The sequence below is a fragment of the Convolutriloba macropyga genome, chromosome 13 (genome assembly GCF_964194025.1).
Source record: "Convolutriloba macropyga chromosome 13, txConMacr16.3, whole genome shotgun sequence".
Lineage (NCBI taxonomy): Eukaryota > Metazoa > Xenacoelomorpha > Acoela > Convolutidae > Convolutriloba > Convolutriloba macropyga.
This window is the reverse complement of record NC_134480.1, coordinates 36967428-36982162: the sequence shown is the minus strand read 5'-3', so window position 1 is coordinate 36982162 and position 14735 is coordinate 36967428. Positions and strand designations below refer to the sequence as shown.

At 34.0% G+C, this 14735-nt stretch overlaps 1 protein-coding gene across 1 annotated transcript in view; it reads right to left on the bottom strand.

Moving 5' to 3' along the window:
* Positions 1-14735, bottom strand: part of LOC142351710 (dynein axonemal heavy chain 3-like) — a 282726-nt gene that overhangs the window by 207649 nt on the left and 60342 nt on the right. Inside the window, exons 22-28 of the mRNA XM_075403853.1 lie at positions 9870-10058; positions 6492-6509; positions 5552-5881; positions 1957-2096; positions 1467-1496; positions 892-982; positions 139-438 (exon numbers count right to left, since the gene is read on the bottom strand). Coding sequence (XP_075259968.1) covers positions 139-438; positions 892-982; positions 1467-1496; positions 1957-2096; positions 5552-5881; positions 6492-6509; positions 9870-10058 — 1098 coding nt within the window. The remainder of the gene's footprint in view (positions 1-138; positions 439-891; positions 983-1466; positions 1497-1956; positions 2097-5551; positions 5882-6491; positions 6510-9869; positions 10059-14735) is intronic.

Genomic DNA, 14735 nt, shown 5'->3' with positions numbered 1-14735 from the left:
TTAACCGTTGGTCAAACCAGTTTAAACTACCAATCCAATATTAATATACACTATGCACGTTATAACGCCAATGCACTGTTGAAACAAAAAATTCGATAAAAATTCTCTAGCTTGTGGTCAACTGATGACAAGACATACCTCCAACAGCCATTTCTCGACCAGTCCCTTGGACCTCCTGGTATCCACGGATGTTGACAGCGACACCCTCTCTCCCTCACTGGACTCTATGGCCGTGATCACAGTTCCATCGTTATCAAAACCCAGCTTAGTAATGCCCTCGAAGCACTTTTTGAGATGGGGTTGCACCCTGGCAGGGTCCTGGGTTTCAGAGAGGATCTCGAGGAGTTCGTCGTTTGAGAGGAAGAAGAATCGAGGGAAGTACAGACGCTTCTCTTCCAGGTACTTGTTCAGACCCTTCTGAATCAGTTCCAGCAGCATCTGCAAGATACAATTTAATGCATATGTCTGGAGTCATTTGACAAATTTAAAAAGATAGTGTAAATTCTTGATCATTTTTTGCCGCTTACTCATACTTCTCATCTAACCCATGGTTTTGTAAAAAGTAAATTTTATGTTTTTTTTTTAAAAAAACTATAACCATTAAGTCATCAAATATTTCCACTAATTTGGTTAATAAAGAGAACAAAAACAAGTGTCTCTCGAAACAAAAAAAAACAAACATTTACCGAAAAAAAAAACAAAATATAAACTATGGCTAAATGGTTTGAAGCACTTAACTCAACGAACGTTCAACATTTAGTTAAGTCGGACCAAATTCGTCATATTGATCGTGACATGAGTGTTCGGCTGAGCTGCATGAAACTTCGTATCGAGGAAGAAATAAAACTTTATCTCTCCTTATCTTGTAATCTAGACAATATTCATACTAACTTCGCTTTCGGCCAAATCTTCCAGCATTCTCGGAATAGACAAAACTGTAAGAGCAGAATTGTCATCTTTGGCGGCACTCATGATACGTAGCCTAAACCAAAAACAAACAAATAAATAATCGAATTAACTTGTAATATTACAAAATATATGCGGAACAAATTTTCCGATGACAATATAATGAAAAGCAAAACGGTCTGTTCTAAAATGATTGAATCCCAAATTGTTGAACATATCCGGGTCGAAGTTTCAACCGAAAATACTTGGCTGCAAATTTTTTCATCGCATTCGCCTCAATTCGCCATTTCTACATTTTCAGCAATTTTTCCCGTTGAGACCTTGACCCGGGAAGATACTTCAACATCTCTGCTTAATCACACTCAGGTGTGCAAACGGTTGAATCCTGTTTCAAATCAGCAACTAATCGATTGGTGTCATTTGAGTTATTGATTTGAGTTATTTATTTGAGTTATTGATTTTTTGATTGGCAATGACGCAGGCATGAAAAATGAGCGATTAAAAATGAAAGCGTGAAAAATGAGTTAAATGATTTCTGCAGCTATCTGAAAAGAACATACAAGACGTTGTTGATTTTCTCCCAGCCGTCCCTTAAAACAAAACAGGAATCAATGGCAATTAATGCAAAATTGTAAGTACACATTATTTTAGACTGAAAGCAATTATTTCTTGTTTGTGAAAATTTGTCGATAAGTTCTCGCTTACAATTCTGTCCTATGCTTAAATATTTACAAAGTTTGAGGGTGTTTGCATGTGTTTGGGCATTTTATCACCAAAATATGTCAAGATCTATTATGAAAATATAGCATAACAAGATCTTCCTAAGGCAATCATCAATATCGGTTTTACTGTGGTTGTGTTAAATTTGTTTCTTTTAAATTTGTTTCATTGCCACTTAACATCTCCGAAACATTGGAACCTTATAGTATCATTATGCAGCATAAGTTATGATGTATTGCGGTCTCTGATCCTAAGAATTTTGAGCAATAGGAAGTCTTTTTGAAAGAATTGATGATCTTGCTGAACAAAAAGTTAGTTAATCTAACTGACCATGCATTGTGTACATTTTCGAACATGCCTCCTTCCAGTGGAATCTGTCTTCGAATGTCCTCTGATCCAAAAATGGGTTCCAGGTACAACCAGCTGCTTTGTACACTCAACCACGTCTCCAGAATTGCTTTCATTCGGTGCTGCACAAAAATAAGGTTCAAGAATATGATTCCTCATTCATGATTTATTTTGATGAACGAAAAGTATCAAATCACGACGCAATCTGCATCATACCCTAGTCCAAGAAATGTCAGTAAACAAAAAAAAATCAACTAATTAAGGGATGAATCTTTGAAAAAAAAATCAGCTGAAAACCCTGTAGTTTGTTCAGCTGAATGATCTGAAAAAAACCCAAAATTGAGCAGAAAGAGTTGCAAAAAAACGTAGGAAAAGAGCAAAAAATCTGGAAATGAACTGAAGCTGAATGATTAGCCAGTCGTCTAATTCAGCTCATGTCTCATTACCATAAAGCTTCTCAGTGACCTCGTTTCAACGGTTTTTTTTTTCCAGCTCAATTGCCTTACTATTCGCGTTTTTTGCAACCAATACAGCTCATTTCTTTTTGGATTCAGCTCATTTACCACCATTATTTCAGCTGAATTTGATTTGAACACTTGATTTGACTATGCATGATAGCTAAGCTAAATTGTGAAGACTTTTTTAGCATTCAACCATTGGGATCTTTTCTGTCTGTCACCCGCTAGCCTATTGCGCAATGGGTGCATTGCAGCGCCCAAGAGCAAAAAAAATAGACTGGTTAAAAGCTGGCGTTTTTAGTCATGCAGATTCCTTCCCACAATGCTCATTTTCACAGCCCAGCAGTGTCATGAGTTCATCCAGTTTTTCATTTCTGTCGCAGAAAAATTGAACGAAAAATGTGATATCATGTTGAATTCTGAAAAAACCCTCAAATCTATGTGGATTATGTTAGTAAAGCAGAGGATTAAAAAAGTTCTAATTTCCTTGCTAATGAAGTAACTATTTGTTTGAAACAAGTGGTTTCGTAATAGTTTTAGTTGGAAATTTTCACCCAATGACAATTCTGAAAAACAAAGCACTGGAAACTCAAACATTCCTGGAATGCCTGATGGGAGCAGTTCTCATCCCACTTTCTAAATTTGGACAGAATTTGAACCTATTACCTACAGATCCATTTTTTTACCTGCAACATTAAAAGTAGTTGACAATATATCTACTTCAGAAATACCCAATTTCTCAACCATACAAATCAGCTGCACAACAATCAGTTTGAGAGGTCTTGAATTGAGTTGTAGATTCGATCAGACGCAAATTGAACAGACCAGCAACTGCACCACATGAAATCTTTCTGGAATTAAAAAAGTTTTTGACACTGTAGGTCACTAACATCTCGTAGAGTTGTTATACAGAATGGGTGTCCATGGAACTGTGAAAACCTTTCAAAAAAGCTATCTAATAAACAGAGAACAGAAAAACAGGTTGCGGGAAAATGAAATTCTCTTTCCATTTTTAAGAATAAATCCTCACGGCTCAATTCTGGGATCTACACTGCTCATCTTGTAAGTAAACGATCTTCCAGAAACTTCAACGAGCCTAACCTCTTTGATACCACTTAGTCAGTCAGGTGTATGTTAACTTGTCATAGGCATGAATCAAATCAACAATTGGTGGAACGGAAATAAGTTAACTTTGACCCTTGATAAAAATTTTTTTGGTCAGTTTTCTAAAAATTGTGTGAGCAAACGCATTCTTGATTGAGACAACTCGAATTAAAAACAAAAAGAAATACGTTTACTTGGAATGGCGAGTGACAAAAAACTCTGTTTTGAAGATCACATTCGGTAATTGATTCATAAAATGAATGTCTTTTTGGCTACCAGTCATTAGCTGAGAATTGACTATCTTAAAAATCAATCCATTTTGCTTACGAAACTTTTGCACAGCCATTATTACAGTATGGATTTTCAATCTATACTACAACTGCAAAGAGTGGCGTCAAAAAAACTGAACAAGAAATGAAACATTTAGTAAGAGTTATATAAAGAAAGCGTAAATTTTAGAGAAAACGCCATTTTTTGAAAATTTATTAACCCAATGAATCGTAATCACAGCAGCAGCTAATTAGAGAAACTACTCTCATCTTTTTGAAAAAAAAAATGCAAAACTAACCCTTTGTAGAACCGGATAGCATAGTGTTCATCAGTCGAGCAGTAGAGACTGATCTGATAGAAAAACCTTTTCGGTTTTTCGCGCCAAACTTCCCTCCAAGGGGATAAAAATTTCCACTCATATTTACAATTATTTAACAAATACTGTCGCAGAGTAGCAAACAATCAGTTGTCACTATATTAGAATAGTTGATTTCACAGTTCAAAAATAAATTAATTACAACCAATAAAAAAAAGCAAAATAAAAAAAGCAAAATTTACATCGTTTTTGCTAGAAACATTTCAAAAATTTTGTTGTTTGTTTTCTCAAAACACATAAAGACTTTTATCCTACCATGTCGGCCTAATTATCAAAGCTGTTATGCTCACTGGTTAAGAGTTTCGATGCTCACGTTTTTCAGGTTAATTTAAATTAAATTAAATTAAATTAAATTAAATTAAATTAAATTAAATTAAATTAAATTAAATTAAATTAAATTAAATTAAATTAAATTAACTTAAATTAAATTAAATTAAATTAAATTAAATTAAAATAAATTAAATTAAAATAAATTAAATTAAATTAAAATAAATTAAATTAAATTAAAATAAATTAAATTAAATTAAATTAAATTAAATTAAATTAAATTAAATTAAATTAAATTAAATTAAATTAAAATAAATTAAATTGAATTAAATTAAATTAAATTAAATTAAATTAAATTAAATTAAATTAAATTAAATAAATTAAATTTCAGAATCTAAGGACATGTTATCCACTCAGCACAAACACGTCTCTCAGTTCCAACAGGTCATCGATAGGCTTCAAATAAGCCTATTCGAGTGATGCCTTGAAGCAGTTTAAGGGTACTCGGACAGAAATTCATCTTCAAATTTACGTCTACTATTTTACACAAAACGATTTTTTTAAAAATAGAAATGAACGAACTGCAGTTTTTTTATATATTTTGCGGAAAAACTCTCATACCAAAAGTCCTTTTAAATTGTAAGATAAGTCTACATTTTTTACTCACAGCTTAGTTTCAGCGGCCCGTTCTGGATTGATTCAACTATTTCAAAATTTATATTTTCGAAGCGAATAGGAAAATGTTACGAATTATTGCAGTAAGGTTTAGTGTTTCCTACTGCTACTTGTGTATTATTTTTTGACAATATATTGGGTAGTTCTGAATGCCTAACTGCTAGCTGGATATTCATCAAAAATTATTGAGAGTTAAACAGTTGCTACAAAGAAGGTTTAAATCAGACTCAACCTAAAGGCACAAAAGTAATCGAAGCTGCTTCTTATTATTTTTTCAATTAAAAGTAGATAAAAGAAATGTTGCGATTGAGAAGAAATATTTCTTCTTCGCAATTTTGTAACTTTAGTTTGTAACGGCAGTTGGTTATTCTTTTTTTATCATCAAGAGTTAGACTGTTATAGTTTAGGTTATTATAAAAACACTAACCAGAGTTACATCCCACTGCATAATTTCATCCTCAAACGGACCAATGAACGGAGACCCCTTCATAGTCGCACTCTTCACAATGTGGTCATCAAGCAACACCTGGATGTCATCAATCGAGTTCAGAATCGGGATTCCAGTATCCTTGTAGGATGTGAACGCAAACTGCATGCTTTCCCACTGTTTCTTCATCTTCTCCAGGGCTTTTTCAACAGCGTATTCCTTGGATGCCTGGGAACTGATTGCGTTGAGGTCTTCCAGGTGTTTTTCCAGACCCATCTGGAGGTATTCGTTGAGTGGGGTGTCCTTTTTGGGTGCTAAGTCAATTCCGACCTATATACGAAATTTAGTTAGCATACTCTTATTAACATATCTAATTAAGTAAACGTTAGCCATTTCCATTAAATAAATAAGTTTCATCGAAATTTCACAATACTACATCCGCATTCTTAGATGTTTGTCTTTGTTTGCTCTCATTTGAAACAAAAATGTTCAAAAACTACTTTTTTCAAGTTAAATTATTTTGAACAAGCACGCTAGGTAACTAATTTACTGATATCAGAATTCTTTCTTGAAAGTTAACTCTCCTTCAATTTTTGTAAAAAAAAATGTAGCTGAATTAAAACCAATTACAGATTGTTTCTAGTTTTCAGAGGAATAATCAATTATTTTTTGTCGACATTGTTTGGATAATACAAATTCAATTAGAATAAGTAAAAGAGCATCAGTGATATCGTCTCTACCAGTCAGCAATTAATTAGTAAATGAAGAAGAAAATTTATCATGATCCATACGTCAGTCATGAATGAGAGATAAACGACATCAGTTGTTAATTCAGAAGAAATCGGTTGAAAAAACTTCATTTGAGAAGAATTCAGTTAAGTTTTTGACAAACACACTTGATTTCAGTCGGTTATGACCATTCTTTATACAATTATCTCACCTTTCGAGACCTTGAAGCCTAGATTAAAAAACAGAAAGGTTGCAAAACTACAAATGACATTGATAAACAAATAAAAAAAAGTGTCAACAAAATGTAGATGTTTTGGTTTTGATGTGAGACAGACCTCATAATTGTGTAGTAGCAATTGAACGAAGAGTAGTATTGCTTACTGCATAAAATGCTGACACCTAAAAATTATACACCTTAAAATAAACGATTCATTAACTAGTCATAACTGACGAAATTCAATTTCAGTACTCAGAGGAACATATTTGCAAGCTCCGATCAGTCAGGCTTCAGAGAAAGCAACAAGAGCGTTGTTTCTGTTCAACCTCAATTCTCTAATTCCATGTTCACAAAGAAAAGTTAAATTTTTTGCCAATTATATGTAAAATAATTTTGAAGGTTCCAAGTGGAACAGTTGCTTTTAGTGTTGAAGCTGAGCTTTCACAGCATGCCTAGCTAGATACATCAGCCCTAAAACTGAGATAGGGGAAATTATTTTGTATTAGTTGTCCATTAGTCATTGTAATAGTCCCAGTTTTAAAAAAAATTACCAGTACAGTCACAGTCACGTGATGTGGAAGAAAAGAGGGAAATAACACTAGCAACACAATCAGACTCAACAGTATTATCCCTAACAAACGGATTTCTTCATATACATCAGCAAAATATCGCAAAATTAATCATAAACTGATTTGAGCAGTAAATAACGTGTTACTGTGTCTTGCGTTTAAAAATATTCTTGAGCAGTAAATTGTTTCTGTGTATTGTATTGAAAGTGAATGCTATTCTTAAGCAGTATATTAATTGTTATTGTGTCTTGTATCTACAAATTATTGGAGCCGCCATTCAACTGTTACGAAAACCAGCTTCTGGTATTTCAACTTGTGAGTTCAAAGGGCAAACCCAACATAAGATAAGGGTTAAAAATTTTTGCACAAACAGGTCTTAGACATGTATCTTTGTCTTCGATTTGTTTTTCTATTGGATTGAATTGGAATACACATAGAGATCCCGTATTATGTGATCTGTAGCAATCCAGTCCAATTCAATACCGAAAAAACTAAGATAAGCAAATAGTTACGAGCTGAATGGAATGCAACGCTAAGAATATAGCGGATAAACAGTTACGATAGCTAACCGCAAAAACAAAAAATCCGGAAAATTTTGAACCGCTTAATCAAAGTGAGTGCTGAAACAAACTGTAAAGCTTTCCTCGTCTCAACGGATTTGGAGAGCAGCTATTACAATTAGTTTTTTTTGCCGAGCTTGATTATCGGTCATGAAATTGCATAACTGTTCTGGATGATAGGAAATTTGCAAACACGAAATCCCCTGCGGCAAGCAAAAATTCAAGACTAATTGCTTTTACTCAGATTCAGTGCTCATGGCATACAATTTGGAAAAATGATTTTTTTTCCATTTAAGTTGACAAAAATTATATGTGCAGAAGTTCTTCGTCAGCTGATAGTTAGACGACTTTTGCGGGCTTAAAATTTATCCCTACTAAGCACTGGAATATGTCAGTGCTAACTTCTAAAACATATATGACTGCGAAAACAATTTGATAATTTCAAATTTAAATATTGCGGGTTGAAATAAAAGTTTTTGAAGCCACCAATAAAGGTATTTCAATATTTTCGTAGAGCAAAGCGGCCAAGATAAAAAAAAACGTTTCCAGGGCTGAATTAACACATAAACAGGCCAGTAAGTTCACTAGGATTAGAGAGTGTGCTCCGTTTCGGATTCTTAAGGGTTTTCAAAGAGGATTTCTTGGCTAACGCTTTTATCCCTGTTGTACTTGAATAATATATCATATACTTTGAGAGATACTATACAAAAGAAAATATAATGTTGCTCGTGTGTGTTATGTATATAAACCCCGAGACATTTGGGATTGAAACAATAAAGATTTACTTAAAAGTCGTGTTGGCAAGTAAATTCTGACATCCTTTGACGTGCCAATTAAGCCCTCATAATGTATAACAGGACTACTACATTACAAAAAAAATTTCGAATAAAAGCAAAACAATGCAATTCTTGATAGTTTTTAACTGACTGCTTTTTCGGATTAAGATAGCAATGCAAACAAAAAAATGTGCTTAGCAGCTTTAACCCTGCAACACACAGAAAAATCGTAACAGATGGCAACGATCCCTAATTATCTGAGAAAACTATCGCATTTTCTTCTCATGGTTACAAACCCCATGGTGCACAGTCCCTTGTAGTATGCTTAAAAAAATGACCAATTTTTTTGAGGTATGAAAATTACAACTGAATTATGTCGAAAATTATTGTCATTAGAGAAATCCAGAGAGACAAGCAAAGTCTGAAACTTTACGTTTTGCTATCATATTTCATTCTAGTGCATAAATTCTAGCCAGCAAAAACATATTATTAAACTTTACGATGAAAACTATCAAATATATCAAGTGAGTACCCTTCAAACGTAGATTAACAAATAGTTTTTCCTTCCTCGCATTTTTTGTTTAATCTTTCGTTTTGTGAAGCTCGAGCCTGCCTCTTTTAATTGAAACTCTTTCGTGCAAATTTCTGGTATCTCAACAGAACTTTTCCTGGTTCATCGCATGAGATAACTAAGATATTATGAAGTTCCCTGAATTTCTTTCAGCCTGCACTAGGTCATTCAGCTTTTTAAAAGCTTTGTAAAAATGCTTGGTTCGCATTTTGCACCAGTAAAAATTGAAAAGCAAGCAAACTTCAACTTGATTATCTCCTACTCCGCTTTCATGCGTATAGATATAAAGTTATATTTAAATTTTTCGTTTTGAGTCAGATCGATTAATAAATCGAATAAAAAGTTCCCAATTCGCCAAATTACTAATAGAATAACAATCGATTTATTTCTCTTTTGATCGAAACGTTCAATACTGGCTGATTACAAATTAACAATTTACATTAGAGGCATGTTTCAGCATAATTACGCACAGTTAATTTGATCGGTTCTCAGAAACACGACTTTTGCTAAACAAAAACGATACACTACACGTTAAAAAAGTTAAGTTAAATTGAAGGTAAACAAAAGTTAGGGCAGGGTTTCTGTTAAGATGGCTAAGCATTTAGTTTTAGCGTTAAGCATTAAGTTTAATGTGAGATAAAGTTAGCGTAAGGTAAGTTGAACAAAAAGGTCAAATTTAGTTTTAGCATTAAGTTTAATGTGAGATAAAGTTAGCGTAAGGTAAGTTGAACAAAAAGGTCAAATTTACCTTAACCGTTGATGTAGTAACCTCAGGAGTTTTCTAAGGTACATTTATGCTAAGTTTATATAAAGTGCAATTATGACCTTAGCTATTTAATTTCCTGAAAAACCCATAAACGCCTGTTATCCATAAAAGGCAAAAGGGTGCTTCCTACCTTTTTGGTCATCTGTGCCCAGTGGCGTCCCTTGAGGCCAGGGTTTCCGAGTGCCTGGATGAGGGGCATGTTGATCTTGAACTTCTCCAGTCTGCCTTTGATCGAAACTGCCGCTCTCATTGGTCCGATAAAATCGGGGTGAGCGAAGATTTTTGTCAGTCTGTAGCTGTTCTTCCATAGTTGTTGAACCTACATAACATTGCAACTAAACAAAAACCGTAAGAGGTGAAAACTGGTGACTGCACCACGATGTTCACCTTGCAAGATCTTGCGAGATTTCACAGGAAAAAATTGCAAGATTAGTTATGATCTTGCAACATCTTGCAGTGAAATCTTTGCCCTGTCATATATGATAATGCATAATTTTGCTAAATAAATTCTTCTTCAGGCCTTGTATTTACGGATATTTGAAGTTTTACAAATGTTGTACAAATTACATGATCATGATTCCTTTAACCGACTAAACAAAGAAACCTCCACCAAACTCAACATAGAGGCTGGACAAACAATTTAACGGAGAGTTAAGACTCGCAAGTTACTATCCTTTTGAGCAGCATAAAAATGTCTCAAAATTATCACTGCAAAAATAGTGTATTAGTAAAAAGCCTGATAAATTAAGGTTGGTTCGTCCCAGCTCAGTGGGTGCACGCTAACTGCATCGACTGGATATACATGGCAAATTATCGTTCAAAAAATTGCTCGATAATTTTGATAACATGCTTTGTTGACATCAATATCTTGCAGTGCTACATTTCAAGATCTCATTTGACTATTCAGAATAATTTTATTTAAGCCTCATTTGACTTGATTCAAACCTGGAGACAATTTGCACTCGGTGAAACAAAACTTTGTAAATATTCATAATCTTGAGATTCTTCCAAGCACTGGGATGCCTTAGCCAGATATTTATCAGCTACGTCTTGATAATATTGTGACACGGCTTGATAATATTGTGGTCAAGAAGGTACGTTCCTGAAATTTGTGGAGGAATTGCGCAGGTTTTTACCCATCTTTTGACATTTTCACACCAAAGAATCTGAGCAACATCTCAGTAAGGTTTTTTGAAGCTTCGTTTCACTGGGTAAGGCAAAAGCGATAGCGCAAAACACAGCAAACTTTCCGCCGGGCATCCACAACGGAAAGCTCTCCCTCCGTGTATTAGAACACCCCAATGCTAGCCAATGTTTTTGAGCGCCTGCTCTTGAACCAAGTTACAGGACACAGAGAAGGAAATCGAATCATTAACAACAACCTAGTTGGGTTTTCCGAAAAAGAAGTCAGCAACAGAATCACTTTTACAACTAGTTGAAACTATAACAGACAATTTGGAAGAAAACAAAAACACTACAGTTTTTTGTTAGGTTTTAGCAAAGAATGCGACTCGATTTCTCATAAATTTTCTTAAAACGATTGAATCCTACGATTTTTCAAATTTTTTCAATTTTTTTTTGCAAACGGAGAACAGAGAGTAAAGCAAAATGGTAGGTTTTCCAGAAATGTAATGTTTAATATTGGTGTATCTCATGCAACCGTTTTAGAGCCTAGTTTTTAGCCTATACGTGAACGACTTTTTCAACTGAACAGAAGAGCTGATTCAATATATGTAATGAGAAAATTTTGGAAGGAACTGAAAAGTGTATGGAGAAAAATTTAGTTAACTATGAGTTCTGACAAACAGAGTTTAATCATTTTTCAAGAAGCAATCATGAAGTAGTTTCTTTTAAATGCGAAGGAAATCTGTTACGCTCACAGATATCCCGTAGATAATTTGGTATTCAAAATGATAACCAGATGAAAAAAATGATAACCAGATAACCAGATGACTTCGATATTCAGATGAAAAAAATATGCCTTCGAATATTCGATTAATTTATCTGACCAAGAACCGAATTCTTCTGAAGACAAGAGTTGTCTATTTTTAAGTCCCTAGTACTATCGCATTACTTGTCTTTTGCATCTATCAGCAGTTTCTGATTCTTCAGCTGGAAAAAATCCGTTATTAAACAGTAAGATGTGAGTTTTTAAAAGTTGATTTTATTTTTAGTAGTAAAATTAATTGAAACATAGTAAAACATAGTAATTAATCTGTTAAGAAAGTATCAATCCAAATTAACATGAACTAAATCAAAACAATGTATATATAATTTCTATGATTCATGAAAAAAATACATATTGTTTTATTTTACTACAAGTATGTTCTACCTTTTTGGTTATATACAGAAATTACATTATAAAATTCGAATCAAAATGTGATATCAACTTTTCTAAATAATCAGAGTAAATTCAGTCCAGGTTCGAATTATCTCAAGTAAGCATTGGAGGCTTACATGAAATAATTTAAACCCATAAACGCTCTGTTACGCACTGACTTCTAGGTGTTCCTCATGGTGTTTTCTGAGGTTAATAATAGCAGTAAATAATGTGATTAATTGCCATTTTTCAAGGACTTATTTTGGTGTTTCACAGTGCGATTTATAGCGGATATATTTTGAATAAACTTAGCTAGTAATAGCCTTTTATTGAGCGGTTCGGATGCGCGATACATCCACTAGTTGCCCTGGGTTTTAGAGCTTTATTTAGCCATACTATAACTCTAATGTAGCCTGTTTTAACTTATTAATTTTAGGAAGAATTTCCAGTTCAATCTTTATTTAATAAATCAGAAATTAAAGCCAAAGTTTTCAATGATAGAATAAGGAGTTTGAGTTTTTGCTGAGTTTTATTAGCAACTGGTAGTCAGGCTGTTTCTCCGGTGTTCTGCTGATCGTAAGTTCCGCAGGACTGTGCCTTGAGTTGTATTGGACCTTCGCAAATATTTACTGATCTACAAGTTGGGCAATTTCCGGCTTTTGTACGTCTCTTGATGTTTGTTAAGTACATATACAAGTTCCATATTAGCACCTTCTTTATCAGAATAATTACTTCACCAAGTATATAATCTCTCATAAAGTTGTTTACTAATTATGCGAATTTATCTTCAAGAAACTCAAAAAAGTAAACATTGAGGCATTTAGGCACTTGATATGTTTGCTAGTAAAACTGTCACTCTGCGGTTGTTTTTCGTAAACATAAACAAATTTTGGGGTATCAGGCCTAGATGGAAATACTGGATATATATATGGCCGTGAAACTAAATGAATATTAATTAATATAAAGCACTTAATTATGGATATTTTAAGGAATATCATCACGTAACTATGAGGGACGAAATAGGGGGGTGACACTACCGGACTTTATGAAAATTTTCCATGAAAATTTTAAGAAGAAACTGGGGTTTTACAATTTTTCTATGAAACATATAATCTGCACGAATATAAGAGTAAACATATGTTTTTGTTGGAGCCACCCAATTTATGTTTTCTTAGAAAAGTGTTTGGAACGAAAGCATTTAAGTTAAAGACAATTAAAGAAGTTAAGAGGAAGAAAGTTTAAGTTAAGACAAATTGAGATAAAGATTAAAAAGGAGAAGGTTAAGACAAGATTAAAGGCTTTGAAGGAACATTTGAGAGTCGAGAATGCGCAAATGCTGAATAAAGAGTGAGAACATAAGATAGAGTTAGGGTTTAGAGAACACGTTAAGATTAGCACTGAAATTAATCATGGTTATTTCACTGAATAAAAGCTCTTAACTTTGAATAGGGTAAAACATTTGAACTGACTGAATAAGTGGTTGAAAGCACTGGTTAGTTTCTGGGATTGAAATACTGGTTTGATGATTTAAGGCACATATGATTAAAACTTAATGGATAAAGGGATACTTAATCAGTTAAAGGATTAATACTTGTTGAATTATTTAAGACTTTCGTGAATTTAAAGCATACTCTCCTCTCGAGATTGAGCTTGGTTGTCCAGTTCATCGTCTGTGTTAAATCGGTCCATGGTGTTGAATGACATGGTAGAAGTTGCAGGCATGGAATTTCGTCGTTGTCGTTTGAGGGTTCCAAGTTCTTCTGGAGAGATGACTGTTGGTGGTTGCTTGAGTTGTTTGGCTAGAGTTGTAACTACTTCTGCTTTCAGATGTTTGGGGACGGAAACTACTGGATTTAGTGGTACATTGGTTCCGTTAAGCTTCATGAAATTGGGTACCATTCGTCGTAAAAAAGCTACTTTATGGTATAAGTACATGAAGAGAATATGTAGAGCTAGATTTCCGATAACGACAATAATTGTTAGCGAGAGAGAAAGCTTGATAGGAACGTAAGATTCAAGTTTGTCAATTAGTGCGGGCTTAAATGATTTCATTTCAGTGGTAATGGGCTTTGCTATGTCATCTAGTGATTCTGTTGATAACTTTCGATTGGAGTAGATGAATTCTGTTTTAACTTCCTTCAATAAGTCTAGATTTGCTTCATTGCTTGATTCGTACTTCGGAAGTTCGTTTATGTTTGGAACTGAGTCAATTAAATGTTCTAGTGGATCTGGCAATTTTACATTGATTCGCTTCGCGGGAAGATACTGACAACTTTGTAAATCGGCTCGAATTTTAATGTGGTCACTGAACATTGTATGTTCACATTTTAATGCGATTAAACAGATGTTACAACCTTTATGAGGAATGTTGGTCTGTTGGCCATTCTCGTCCGTACCAATCTCACTAAGGGTAAAATCACTTGAAGCTGATGTTAAGAGCCAAATTCCGTATCCAAGGTTCTGTGCTCGTTCTGGGTTGGGTAACACAACCTTCTCTGTGTCACATACTTTCAATGCTGTAATGGCATGATGAAACTTGAGGGTTGCTAGGCACGAGGAGAATCCAAGGTGGGTTTCCATTGTCTCATGACATATTCGGTATCGTTGCGATCCAAGACAGTTGTCATACTGGGCTTTCGTCAGTACTGTAGTTTCCATCTGTCCTTCAGAGATTGC